At 35.7% G+C, this 13,290-nt stretch overlaps 1 protein-coding gene across 1 annotated transcript; it reads right to left on the bottom strand.

Moving 5' to 3' along the window:
- Positions 1-81: 81 nt before the first annotated feature.
- On the bottom strand, positions 82-10,703 carry LOC116710460 (protein mono-ADP-ribosyltransferase PARP6-like). Its single transcript, XM_032549506.1, has 22 exons — positions 10,686-10,703; positions 9,960-10,037; positions 9,233-9,324; positions 9,085-9,145; positions 7,968-8,058; positions 7,832-7,898; positions 7,024-7,173; positions 6,796-6,928; positions 4,038-4,169; positions 3,447-3,542; positions 3,257-3,349; positions 3,060-3,185; positions 2,916-2,981; positions 2,753-2,820; positions 2,600-2,648; positions 1,990-2,102; positions 1,839-1,911; positions 1,688-1,757; positions 1,517-1,596; positions 1,364-1,427; positions 439-523; positions 82-346 (listed from the first exon to the last, which is right to left on the bottom strand). The coding sequence occupies exons 1-22, from the start codon at positions 10,701-10,703 to the stop codon at positions 250-252; spliced, it is 1,902 nt and encodes a 633-aa protein (XP_032405397.1). The 3' UTR covers positions 82-249.
- Positions 10,704-13,290: the final 2,587 nt, after the last annotated feature.

Consider the following 13,290-nt stretch of genomic DNA (forward strand, 5'->3'; position numbering starts at 1 on the left):
ATTTGATGGTTTGGTTTATACGCAATCTAGCCTTTTACAACAATGACCAAACAAGTGGACTTTTAGGGTAAAGAAAAACAGCTTTAATAAACAGCAAAAAATAGGATCTGTCAAACATAGTAATGAAATACTGTAAAAATATATTTGAAAATATAAAATATTTGCCGTTTACAGCTTAACTACTAAAGTTATTCCGGTTTCCAGTAGATGTGTGTAGGTTCACCAGAAGGCATGTGCACTAGGGCTTTCTCAGCTTGGCTTTGAACCAGTTGCTTGTAAAATTTCCCTCTGGATTTGTGCATCTTGAGTGTTGATGTGCACGTCTCCCACCTGACCGTTTTCATACCTGTTCCAGGAAAAAGCAAACCGTGGTGGAATATTAATCGGTTTTTATTGAGCTGGGAGGCAGAAATAAACACTGCTGGGTGTTTTACTCACACAAAGAGGAAGCGTGTACACACATGATCGGACACCGGACAAACCCAAATGTTTCCGTGCTTCTGAAGAGCCTTTGAGGTTATCACTAAGACACATGGACAGCTCTGTTAGATAAGACATAAAGCTACAGTGGTGGAGAAAGTACAAATACACAAAAATCTATTAAAAGTGCCACACTAACATTTTTACTTGAATAAAAGTAAGAACTTGTTTTTAAAAATATTTAAAGTATTGAAAATAAAAGTTGAATGTCTCTAATGCAATGGTCTAGATATCATTAGGTGTGCCTACAATATCTTTATTTTCTTTACTACATCAATAATGTGCTATTTTAATGAACAATGGAGCAGGTAGTGCATGTTTTTATTGTGTTTACGCTCTGTGACAGCAGTTTACATTGACATTTCATCAACTTCACAGTTATTCAACCTTGTAATTGATCAACAGTGAACAATATTTAAATTTCCAGACACTATTTTCAAAACTTTTACCCAAAAATAATTTTTTGAACTGTTTAACTTGAATAAGTTATTGACTAATAAATAAATAGTAAAAAAACTAAATGTGACCGTGAAGTGAATGTAGCATATTTTAGAAATGTAGTGAAGTAGAAAGTACAGATACTTTATGTAAAATGTGCCCAGGATTTAAATCTGCTTATAGTTAAAAGCAGATATTTAAATAAATATTTTCTCACTGCCTGAAGTTAAATCAGACCAAACTGTACTTGTTTTTCCTTAGTTAGAACGATCAGAATTATTTCTATTTGCTAAATGCCAGAAAACTTGACAAGAATATTTTCTAGATTTGTTTTGTTGTAATTTTTGAATTTGAGGAAAGTTACAAACAAATGTGTATGTATCTTTTTATTCAGTGTATGTAAATATGTGGTTTCAACTTAAAGTACAGATACATAAATATTCACCTTCACAAAGTGCTATGCAGCTCAGATTACTGCTTTGCAGAAACCTTGGTTGTCCTGGTTCCTCCTGAAACAAACAAAATATATATATATATGAAGAGAGATATAAGAAACAGGAAATGCTTTCTTAAAGTGCAAAAATGTGATTAACCTGACCTGTTTGATTTTATTTATCCGGTTGTATTTCTTTTTGAGTTCCTCTCTGGTTGGTATTTGGTGTTGACTTTTCCCCATGTCTAATCAGGGAGATAATAAAAAATGACTTAAGAAAGCTTTAAATTGATAAAGAAGTTTTCTAAAAGGTAATAAAGTACGACGTATTCTTACGCGAATATTCAAAAGATATGTTTGAAATGGGACTCAGATAGATGCCTTTACCATAAGCAGCTCCATGAAGCTTCAAAACAACAAAATAAGTTTCTCAATATCTTTTTTGTTACAGAAGCTGTAAAGGAACTAATATTGTTTTTTAGTTTACCTGTAATTTTGTGTACGACGCATTGATTAAGCCTTTTCTCAAGATGGAGTGCCAGTTTTCAATGTGAGAACCGCTGAAGCAAAGAGAAGGTTTTTATGATCAGGCTTTGATCTTGAAGCATTGTGTGACATTTAAACGGGATTTCACTCACTGGAAAGCAAAAGTGCTGCCGTATAATTTCCTGGCAGTTTGAAAGCGAACCTCCTTGGACGGAGGAGCGCTGACCAGCAGGAACTGATGGGGTGTGCGCATAAACCTCAGATGCTGCGAGAAAACAGATTCACAGGAGAGAAAAGAGAAAATAAAGATTTTAAAGGAAACCACGCTATAGTCATGGTAATAAAGACCCCAACTTATTGTTCTTTATGAGTTTATTATTATAATAATAACACATTTATTAATACATTTGAATACATGCATTGACATGTATTAAATTAATACATTTATTAATAAAAGTGTGATTTTTATAGTAATACATTTATTTGAGGTACATTCATCATGATGAATGTATTATTTAGAATAAAATTACTATTGGAATAATAATAAATAATTTTTATAAATAATAAACATATTAGAATAAATTTCTTAGTAGTAATAAATTTATTATTTAAAATAACGATTATTATTATTTTTATTATTCCAAAAATAACTTTATTCTAATAATAAAATTATTGTCCTGTTCTATTTTTGTACGCATTTTTTTCCAAAATGAGTCTTTTAATGATTTTTAGCCTGTGAGTATTTTTAACCCACCTACCTACCTTGTTGAGTGGAAGCTTGACGATGTGTGATCTGTTGCTTGCTAAAATCCTATAAGAAAAGTAGAGATGACTGGACATTAATTTAAAACACCCTCTGATTTAACACATTTTAATTTAATACAGTTTGACTGCCAGCCTAGATTAGGCCCTCACCATTGTAGTAAAGGATGAGAGAGGGGGTCTATCTTGTCCATTTGCTTCTTTATCTCAGAATATGGACCCTGAATATGAAGGACAGCAATTAGATTACATCCAATTGAGGCTGAAAGTCAGGGAGAGAGGAATATGTTCATCTTTTTATATTTAAAACAATCACCTGAGCCATCCTCCTGATTAGCAACACACCATCCAGAGCTTTCTGCAGCCTTTCATAACTCTTCCTCTGTCACAGAAAGCACAGATAATTTAATACGACATAAAAAACATGCAGCTGCTTTGAGCAGTAACTTTCAGCTGATACCTTGGGGCTAAAGGCCAGAGTTTTGGGGTTGCACGGATCAACAACGGAGGGGTACGGTTCAAATATGATGCTTTTTCGGGACGACTGAAGGGCAGCTCTGCACATGGCCACCAGCAGGTCGATCACCTGGAGTAGCAGAAATTACTGAAATACTGAAATATAAAACCACTCCTGCAGCACATGAACGTGTCGCTGACCTCTGCACCTGTCGCGACCTCTTCTGTAGCTCCAGACATAACTCCCAGCGTATGATAGGAAAATACGCAAAGCTCCCTGGTGCAAACTGCAGTCTGCAAACAAAAGCAGAATCTCCATTAAACACACACACACACACACACGCCCACACACATCTGAATCTCCAGCTAATTTAATTTCATAAAGTCGTACCTTAAGCATCGGCCCATTTTGGAAAACATGCCGCTCGTCACAAACAACGCAGTATTCATTCAGCGTTGGGATTCTCTGCTCAGCGTACCTCATTATCTGTGCACATGAATTAAGATTAGATTTATTTTAAAACATTACAAAAAAAGGAAACAAAATAAAGCACTATTTTACAAAGCAATACTTTACCAAAACCGAAACAGGCTAAAGTATATTTCACTACCATAGCATTGAAGAAACTACACTTGTTTGTTTCTGTTTAATACACTAAGGAATAAAAAATGCCAGACTCTCAGCGACTCTTATCTGGCTCTCAGTGTCTTAGAAAAAAAACAAATAAAACAAAAAAACTGAGGATTAAAACAGGGAAACAGTATTTTTGACTATAAATCCTACAGTAACTGAAAACAACCAACACTGAGCATTTAAACGTTCAATTTTTTAGATTTTGGCCAAAAATTGAAGCTAAACTTTGAATGTTAAGTATTTGTGCTGACTTGAGATTCACTTTTTTAAAAAACAAGAATGTGTGTTTTTGAACCAACACGACATCACTGTATCGAGCTATTAAGGAAGGACAGAGTCCTGCCTTGCCTGTACTAAGAAGCCGTGCTGGAGGGTCGGCGTGCTTTTACAGTGTTTGATGGCCTGGGAGGTGAACAGCAGCTCCACCAGCTGTTTGGTGCTCAGATGTGCTGAAGATTTGACAGCTGAGACCATCACTCTCTGCAGATAAAACCAGACATTGCCCACAGAGCCCATTTATAGAAAAAAAGCACCACACAAATCAATATATATAGAGATATATATATATATATATATATACTTTTCTTAAAGGTGACCTGTTATGCTTCTTGGAACAGGTTAGGACAGGTTTAAGGAGGATTTAAAACATGTTGATTACATTTTTTGCACAAAATCATTCTTAGATAATGAGATTTTTGTCAGCTCAGTTCTGAATATTTTGAGCTCCTTTGAGAATGAGCTATTTTAGGGTCTCTGTCACTTTAAATTCAAAGAAGCTGCTGCTGGCCCGCCCCCAACTCAACGTTTACACTCACGTGAAAATGGCTGAACACAGATATGATTCAAAAAATCAGAGGATTAATCTGTACATCCACTATAAAGTCAGTACCAATGCTGTGCCCAAACAAAACAAATACAGGAAAAATGACCCAATTTCAACTACTTAATTATAAAACCCTACAGGAAATTATAAGTCAACTAAGCTCCAGTTCCTGCTGTCTGGATGTCTTACCCACACATTTCTTTAAGAAAGTCCTGCCTGTTATTGCTGCTGATCTGATCCAAATAGTAAACTCATCGCTCTCATCAGGCGTTTTCCCCCAGGCTCTGAAAACAGCAGTAATCAAACCACTTATAAAAAAGAACAATCTGGACAAATCACTGCTGCAGAATTACAGGCCGATCTCCAACCTCCCATTCATCAGCAAAGTTATTGAAAAAGCTGTGTGTAAACAATTAACTAGCTTCCTAACTATAACCAACCTCTTTGACTCCTTCCAGTCTGGTTTTCGTGCTCACCACAGCACAGAGACCGCCCTGGTAAAAGTGTTCAATGACATCCATATAAATACGGACTGTGGCAGAACCACAGTGCTGGTTCTGTTGGATCTCAGTGCAGCTTTTGACACTGTTGACCATGACATATTACTGAATCGACTGGAGAGTTGGGTCGGACTCTCCGGTCCAGTGCTTAACTGGTTTGAATCCTACATAAAGAACAGGGATTTCTTTGTTTCAATTGAAAACTTTTCATCAAAGAGGTCAAAGGTCACATGTGGGGTACCCCAAGGTTCAATCCTAGGACCCCTTTTATTCAATATTTATATGCTCCCACTAGCTCAGGTTATAACAGGAAATAATATTAGCTACCATAACTATGCAGATGACACACAGCTCTACATTACGATGTCACCAGGTGACTCAGAGCCCATCCAATCACTGAACAGATGCTTAGAACAGATAAATGTGTGGATGTGCCAAAACTTTCTCCAGCTGAACAGAAACAAAACTGAAGTTATTATTTTTGGACCTAAAGAGGAACGATCTAGAGTCAATGCACAGCTTCAGTTATTACAACTGAAAACTAGCGATCAGGCCCGAAACCTGGGAGTAGTGATGGACTCTGACCTGAACCTCCAGAGCCACATAAAGACAGTTACAAAGTCGGCCTTCTATCACCTGAAGAACATTTCCAGGATTAAAGGACTAATGTCTCAGCCAGATCTAGAGAAACTCATCCATGCGTTCATCTTCAGTCGTATTGATTATTGCAACAGCGTCTTCACAGGTCTGTCCAACAAATCAATCAAACAGCTGCAGCTGATCCAGAATGCTGCTGCTCGCGTTCTCACTAAAACCAGGAAGATAGAGCACATAACACCAGTTCTAAAGTCCCTCCACTGGCTCCCTGTAGCTCAAAGAATAGACTTTAAAATACTGTTGTTAGTTTATAAATCACTGAACGGCTTAGCACCACAATACATTAAAGATATGCTTTTATTGTATCAACCTTCCAGACCTCTCAGGTCTTCCGGTTCTGGTCTGCTCTGCATCCCCAGAACCAGAACCAAACGAGGAGAAGCAGCTTTCAGCATCTATGCACCACAAATTTGGAACAAACTTCCAGAAAACTGTAAAACAGCTGAAACACGGACTTCTTTTAAATCTCAACTGAAAACCCACCTGTTTAGGATTGTATTTGAAATGTAATCAATTACAAATTTCTATATTGCATTGTGATTCTGTGTTTGTAATGATGTAAAGCACTTTGAAATGCCTTGCTGCTGAAATGTGCTATACAAATAAAATTTGATTGATTGATTGATATGTAATTATAAAAACTGTCTTTTAACAACAAAAAACTTGTCTTTTCTAGCCGCCATTGTACAGCAGTTAAACCAGCTGACCAAACACCCTGGAGTTCTGCCTGGGTTGCTAGGTAACGGGGGGAGCTCCGCTGTGGTTCTGACTTAAAAGTCTGAGGGTTTTAAAAATGTCTCATTTTCCAGATAAGAAAAATAAATGTAACTTATTGCCAAATACATTTGTTTGAGTGCATGAATTGTTTCTAGAAGCAGCTGAGACCCAAATGGAAGTACAAAAACTTGTAAAATGTTAATTTTGCTAATAGGTCCACTTTAAACACCAACATTTCTAAACACAAATTGAGTTTAGAATTTTAATTTAATTCCAAGCAAAGTAAACATATTTGGTAAATAAAAACTTATTTGGTAAATAAAATAAAATAAATTTCTTCCCAAGAAATGGTTGCAACACGACTATTTCCATCCGCATGTACATCAAATTATTAACAGGAAGTCCCAACCTTTCCTCCAGCTGTGTAAGTGAACAGTTCTCCCGTTGAGTTCTTTATGTCATAAGAAGTTGTTTGACTGGTGAAGTGATTATGTTTCATTGCATTCCTTTCTTTGCCAGTCGGTTCCTGCATCTCATTTGGCCTGTTCATGTTGGAGAAAAGATGATAAATGCATCAATGACCGGATCAATCCAAACCTAGAGGAGAGAGAAGTTGCTTTATGAAGCTTCATTGTACTTTGAAGGTGGTAACCAAACGCTGAACCGAGCGCTGAACTTCTTGATGGTGCCGCTGGGTCGGTACCAGTTGTGTCTGCTCTTTCTCTGGACAACAGGGCTGTCGTTGGTCAGATGTTTCCACTCCTGAGATATGAAGACTCTAAGAATACTGAGGAACAAACGAAAATTGGTAACCAAAAGAAGGTCCATGAATTATTTCAAGCTACAATCATGTATGGGGGATTTCTTTTTTCTTTTGCGTTACTTTGTAGTCCGAGAATTTTGTAAGGCTTTTCCATAATATCTTATTTGTGAATTTTCTAGAAGAAATATGAAAATTACTAAGATATAAAAGTCAAACATTTGCAAGATAAAAACTCAAATATTGAGATTAATCTCATAAATTTTCTTTAACAAAAAGTGCATATTTTCTGAAATTGTAAAGTCAAATATTTTCCACTTTGGATCTCAGAAAGGTCCAAGTTTTCATATTAGTAAAATTCAGAGAATAATCTCAAAGTTTCAGAGTTTTCTCTTCCAAACCTTTGACTTTTGGAGCTTAGCAATTTCCCTGTTTTATCTAGAAAACGTCTGAGATTAATCTCAAAATTTCAGAGATTTTTTTTGGGGAGAAATTTACTCCTTTCTTTTCTATCTATGATGGCCCTAATATCCTGTCAAAGTTAGTAGCTCAATTTTCATACAATTTTAAATTAAAGTACAGATTTTAATTGTATTTGCAAATGTATTGCAAGGAAATGCAATACTTTTGTGAGGAAATGCAAAAAAAAAAAAAAAATCCCCATGTCCACTAAGAGAAAACTCACTTTTGCAGTTGTCTTCCTATACTGAAATCATCAATATTGGATGGTTGGAAAACATCCACAGAGGGAGCTGTAGTGAGAAACATCGATTACTCAGATGTCAGGAGGATTGGTTGAGGTTTTAGTTCCTGGGGCTCACCGGGTCCGTCCAGATACTGAGACGGGAAGAAGTGCAGCCGGATGATGATTGGCTCTGATGGATTAATCCTCCAGGCTTTAGCCACTTCCACCTGAAGACACCAAACACTGAGATCAGACCGAACCGGAAATCTGTAATCTCTGTTTGGTTTCTTTACTGTTTGGAAGAGTCGACTGTAGGAAAGCTGCATAACTTCCAGTCAGCTTTCAACGTCTATGTGGGCTGAAGGTTCAAGCTGATAAAAATATACTACTGTTAAATTTCAAGTCTCATGTTTCTTTTAATGTACAACAAAACTGAAAAAAAAAACACCTTAAATACACCCTTTGAATACAGAATAGTAACTTTTTTTAATATTTGGCCTGCTGGGGTGTAATTTTGTTATTATGTTTTTTAAAAGTCCAATTCTCTCATAGGACGAAGTATTAGGGCCGTCGTAGATAAAAATAAAGGAGTAAATTTCTGCCAAAGCACTCTGAAATTTCTGAGATCTCAGAAATTTTCTAGAAAAACCACGGAAATGTCTGAGTTTCAAAAGTTTAACATTTTTGTCTTTTGAAAATTTCCACAGCTCAAAGGTTTTCTACTTTTGAAACTCAGAAATTCTCTTGTCTTTTCTAGAAAATTTCTTAAGATTAATCTCAAATTTTCTTAGTTCTTCCTTCCAATATTCAACCATTCCAAGTAATATTGCCACGATTTTTTTTCTAGAAAATTGCAGAGATTAATCTAAAAATTTCTGAGTTTTTTGGCAGAACTATTTTTTTTCCCCAACAGTGGCCCCAATACACAATTGCAATCTAAAAAACCAGCTGAGCATATAGCAATTTTTGAAACTATTCAACAAACTGTCCCTCTATTTTTTTTTTGTTGCATTAAATTAACAAATGAGACCAATGCCAATCTATGTACAGCATATGGCAAATTCAAATTTGAAGTAATATTTTGATTTTACTAACATGCTGAGAATCGGTTGAGGGACATAAATATTAGGGTGATGGAAAGGAGTCCTTTCAACTTGGACTTGGAACTCATCAACAAATATAATTCATCAAAATACTGATGGAAGCTGGTTTTATACTTGAATATTTTGTAATAAAACAAGAATTTAACTTACATCCACAATGTTGGGGTTAATGTTCAGCTCCACATCCATGCCACCAATTGATGGGTATTCCCTAACAAAAGAAGAAAAGGGGGGACTTTTATGGAAAATTCAGCTGAGATCTTTACATTTTCAGGAACCCAACAAAAGATTTTTCTACCTGACAGAGACGGCAGCATCTGAGTACAAAGACCGGACGGCTGCCATGTCTGCATTCAGCTGGTGGTAAAGGTCAGTGGCACAGCTCTCCTGCTGAGACAAACACTAATATGCTTACTGTACGTCCGCTCTGATGGCTCGGCACTGCAGGGGGCTGAAATACTTTAAATGCAATAGCTGGGAGGAGTCCTGTGGTGATTAGAAAATGCTTTCAACGCAGAATGCAGGGAATATTTAGTCTCAGTTTGACTTCAATTGAGAAATAACTGCAGCACAGATGTGATTATGTAATAATACACATTGATAATAATAATGAAATACTGTAGGAGACAATCCCAGATTCAAATCTGATGGTGATTAATAAAACTTAACAAAAAAGATGAAATTTCAAGTAAACTGTTTTTCTATCTGCTAAAACATATTTTTAATCTGTTATTTTTACATTAACGCTCTTATGACCTGAATTATGGATATAGACCACTTTGATTTGTTAAGAATTCAAAATTGTCCCATAAAATAGAAAAGTGTAATGAATGAGTGTTTCTGCCTCTTTTTCAACTTCAACTTTCTGTATCTGAACGTTTTGACACTGTGTGTTTTGACCGTGCAATCAGGGTTTAAAGTGCATAATTTAAAAATTTTGTCTGACTGGCAGGATGGGAATAAGAGGGTTAAATATAATCTGCCATGTTTATTTTTTTATTTTTTACAGTTTCACTGAAAATCACCTGGATTCCACACAGGAAGTCCTCTGAGTCGCTGCCTTCTTCATCGCTGCAGCTCTCAGCCCACTGCTCCCACGCATCCTGTGGTTAGTAGAGGAAAACTGTCAACTAAAAGTGCTTATTTATTCATTTATTTTTATTCATTTATGTATATATTGATTTAATAATTTATTTGTCAAGTAAATACGTAATTATTTAAGTGAGTTTCTGAGGCTCACCAGCAAATATTTATTGAGTAAGTAGTTGGTGGTGACAAATAAATAGTTAAGCAAGTATTTATTTAGTTATTATTAAGTAAATATCTAGTTATTTACTTAATAAATAAGTATATTTTATTAATATTCACAAATATTAATAAAGAAATATTGTTTTATTTATTAAGTAAATACCTTTTAAAAATATCAACCAAAAGCTAGAATGTATGAATTTATTAAATACATTAATGTTTATTTATTTCTTAAACAAATATATATTTATTCATTTAAATGTCAACCAAAAGCTAGCATTTATTTATTTATCAAATAAATAAACACTTGCTTTTGTTCAACATTTAATTATTTTTATTTTATTTATCTGTTTATTCATTGATTGATCTCTGCAATTCCCATCAAAAGTAAATCAATAGTCAAATGAACTTTGCCATAAGCAGCAGTCAATGGGGGAAAAAGTTTTTTTAAATATATATATTAGAGGGCTGATCCAGTCCAGGTGAACCATTGATGAAACTACAACAGGAGAAAACAACATGTTGATTTTATGGACTCACCATGAGGTAATTTCTTTGAATCTCTGTCAGAAGTGATCAGAGTTTTCCTCACGTTGACTGTAATCATTAAAAATAATAAATAACTTCAGAAGCGCTCAACAACAACAAAATAATAATAATAAACCCAATTAATTACATACAAAGTAGTTCTTACCTCTCCTCTGGTGAATATATTCGGCCTCCTCATATTTCAGACCAATTGATGAAAACGATAGCAGGTTTCCCACACGTGTCAGGGAGATCCCAGCTAAAAGTGGGTTTCCTGTCTGGAAGCTCCTGCTCATTAGTCCGCTCTCTGGTTGGGACGCCACATGTTCAGTCTGGCTTGCAGGTCACATGACTGGACTCAACCTGAGGGGAAGTTCAGGTTTACACCTGAACAGGATCAGAGAGCTCTGCGGCTTGTTGTCTCTATAAGTTTCAAAGTGCATTTTTTATGGAATCAATTCCACGAGTCACGTCTTACATCCTGATTTAAACAAAGAGCAGTGCTGCATGGGCTTGATGGATGACGGCCGAGGCGCTGTTTGACATCTATTAGTCACCCCGTCTCTGTGCTGCATCACCGCTGACCTTAATCAGCAGTTAGCCTTGTTAGCAGTCGCCTGCTGCTCTGCAGTCTGCTCAGATTAGATATACTTCCACGACTCCCTGCATCGGTGCACTTCTTCTCCCGACAGGTCTTCTCGGGGTAATCTACTTAAAGATGTTTGTGTTGGGGGTTGATTGAGAACAAATTCATGGATCCTTGGGCTTCATGCACAAAAACTGTCTGGCTTTCTCCCCTTCATTCTGACTCTCAGGTCGATTTTTGATCGGGCAAATCAGCCACCAGTAGAAGTCGTAAATGATTTCGTAGCTGCTTTATGCTACATTCACACCGCAATGATCCAAATCCGACTCTCTTTTTTTCTTTTTTGCCTTAATCCAACCCGTATCTGATCTTTTCCTGACAGTCTGAACAACACAGATCGGATTTTTTCGAATGCGACCCAGGCCACTTGGATATGTGGTTCTAAATCCGATACATATCTGATCTTTTCACATTTAAGTTGCATTCATCCGACCTGAACCTCGTTGATACTCGATAAACGTCACTATTCTGCGTCGAACAGACAAACAACAACAAATGATGAGGATTAAGTTGTTAATCCTCCGCTGGATAACAACTCTAAAATTGTAAAATATGCTCCACCATCAGCATCCGTGTTTACATAAACAAACACTGAGCATCTTCTTCTTCTTATATACTAAACCTGAGCAGTTTGCTCTGTGGTGGTGTTCACCAACATCAAGATGTGTTTTCATTAACCGTAGTACTGCGCAAATTGAAATTACAAAAATAAATTTGCTTAACGGAAACGCGAATTTTGATTAAAAACAAAAACAAAACTCAAGCTTTTTGATAAAAGCCGGGTCGAAATAGATGCATTTAGCAAAACTGCATTGGAAACACTTTTTTCCCCGGATCACACAAGTGACGTCATCATCAGCCGGATATTACTACTGGCGAAAACAACAAAAGAAGACTACAGGAAGTGTTAGGAGGATGATGGGGGGATGTTTTATTGGGACAATGTATAGCTGGCTCCACCAGAGCTCTCACATCATCACACAGTTCATGATAAGTTGTGTGTCATTCGAATGTGTTGAATAGCTCTCCTGTAATCATATTACAATTTCCTCAAAACGACTTATATGTATTCTCTCCAAAATATGCTGCAAAAGTATTCACACAACTTTAACCTTTTCATATGTTCCCTCATTATAACCACACACTTCAGTATATTTTATTAAAATGTAATATGATGGCTCAACACAACGGGGAAATAATAATAACAATTTTGAAGTAGGGCTGAAATGATGAATCTGATTAATGTGATGATTATTAAAATAACAGTCAGCTAATTTAGTAATCAATTAACAGCTAGCTAGAGGATACAGACTCAAAATAAGGCCAATTTCTGAAAGAATAACTTATTCAGAGCTGTAATTAAGCCGAAACTGTACAAAATGTAAATATATATTTTTATGTAAGATGTTTAAAAATCCTTTGTCTGTAAATATGTTTGACCAAAATATCTTCAACAGACAGTTTTGGTGACACCTGGTTCAAATTCTATTAAAAAAATATTTTAAAATTCCCATTTAGAACCTTTTACTTTACACTTATAAATCAGGTAATCTTAAAAGAATATTGACTGACTAGCCCTACAATATCTCAATACATATAGCAGAAAGGACTGACTTCTATTTTAGATGTTGTTGATTGTATTTCTTTTTTGCTACAAATGATCAAACATACTAGGGGGATGTTGTCTTATTTGACGATAAAATGTTTATTTTCTTATTTAAAAAGGAATTGGATTGTTTGTTTATTTGCATATTTTAATGTACCTCTAATATATATTAGACTTAAATGAAAAATCTGCAGAATGTGCCAGATTTTTTCCATCCGATTAACGGTCAGAATAATCGATGTGGGAATTCTTAATTAAAATAATCGTTGGTTGCAGCCTTATTGTGAAGTGGATGGAAAATGATGCAGTTTCCACTGACATTTTTGCG

This window comes from Xiphophorus hellerii, chromosome 2, assembly GCF_003331165.1.
Source record: "Xiphophorus hellerii strain 12219 chromosome 2, Xiphophorus_hellerii-4.1, whole genome shotgun sequence".
Taxonomy (NCBI): domain Eukaryota; kingdom Metazoa; phylum Chordata; class Actinopteri; order Cyprinodontiformes; family Poeciliidae; genus Xiphophorus; species Xiphophorus hellerii.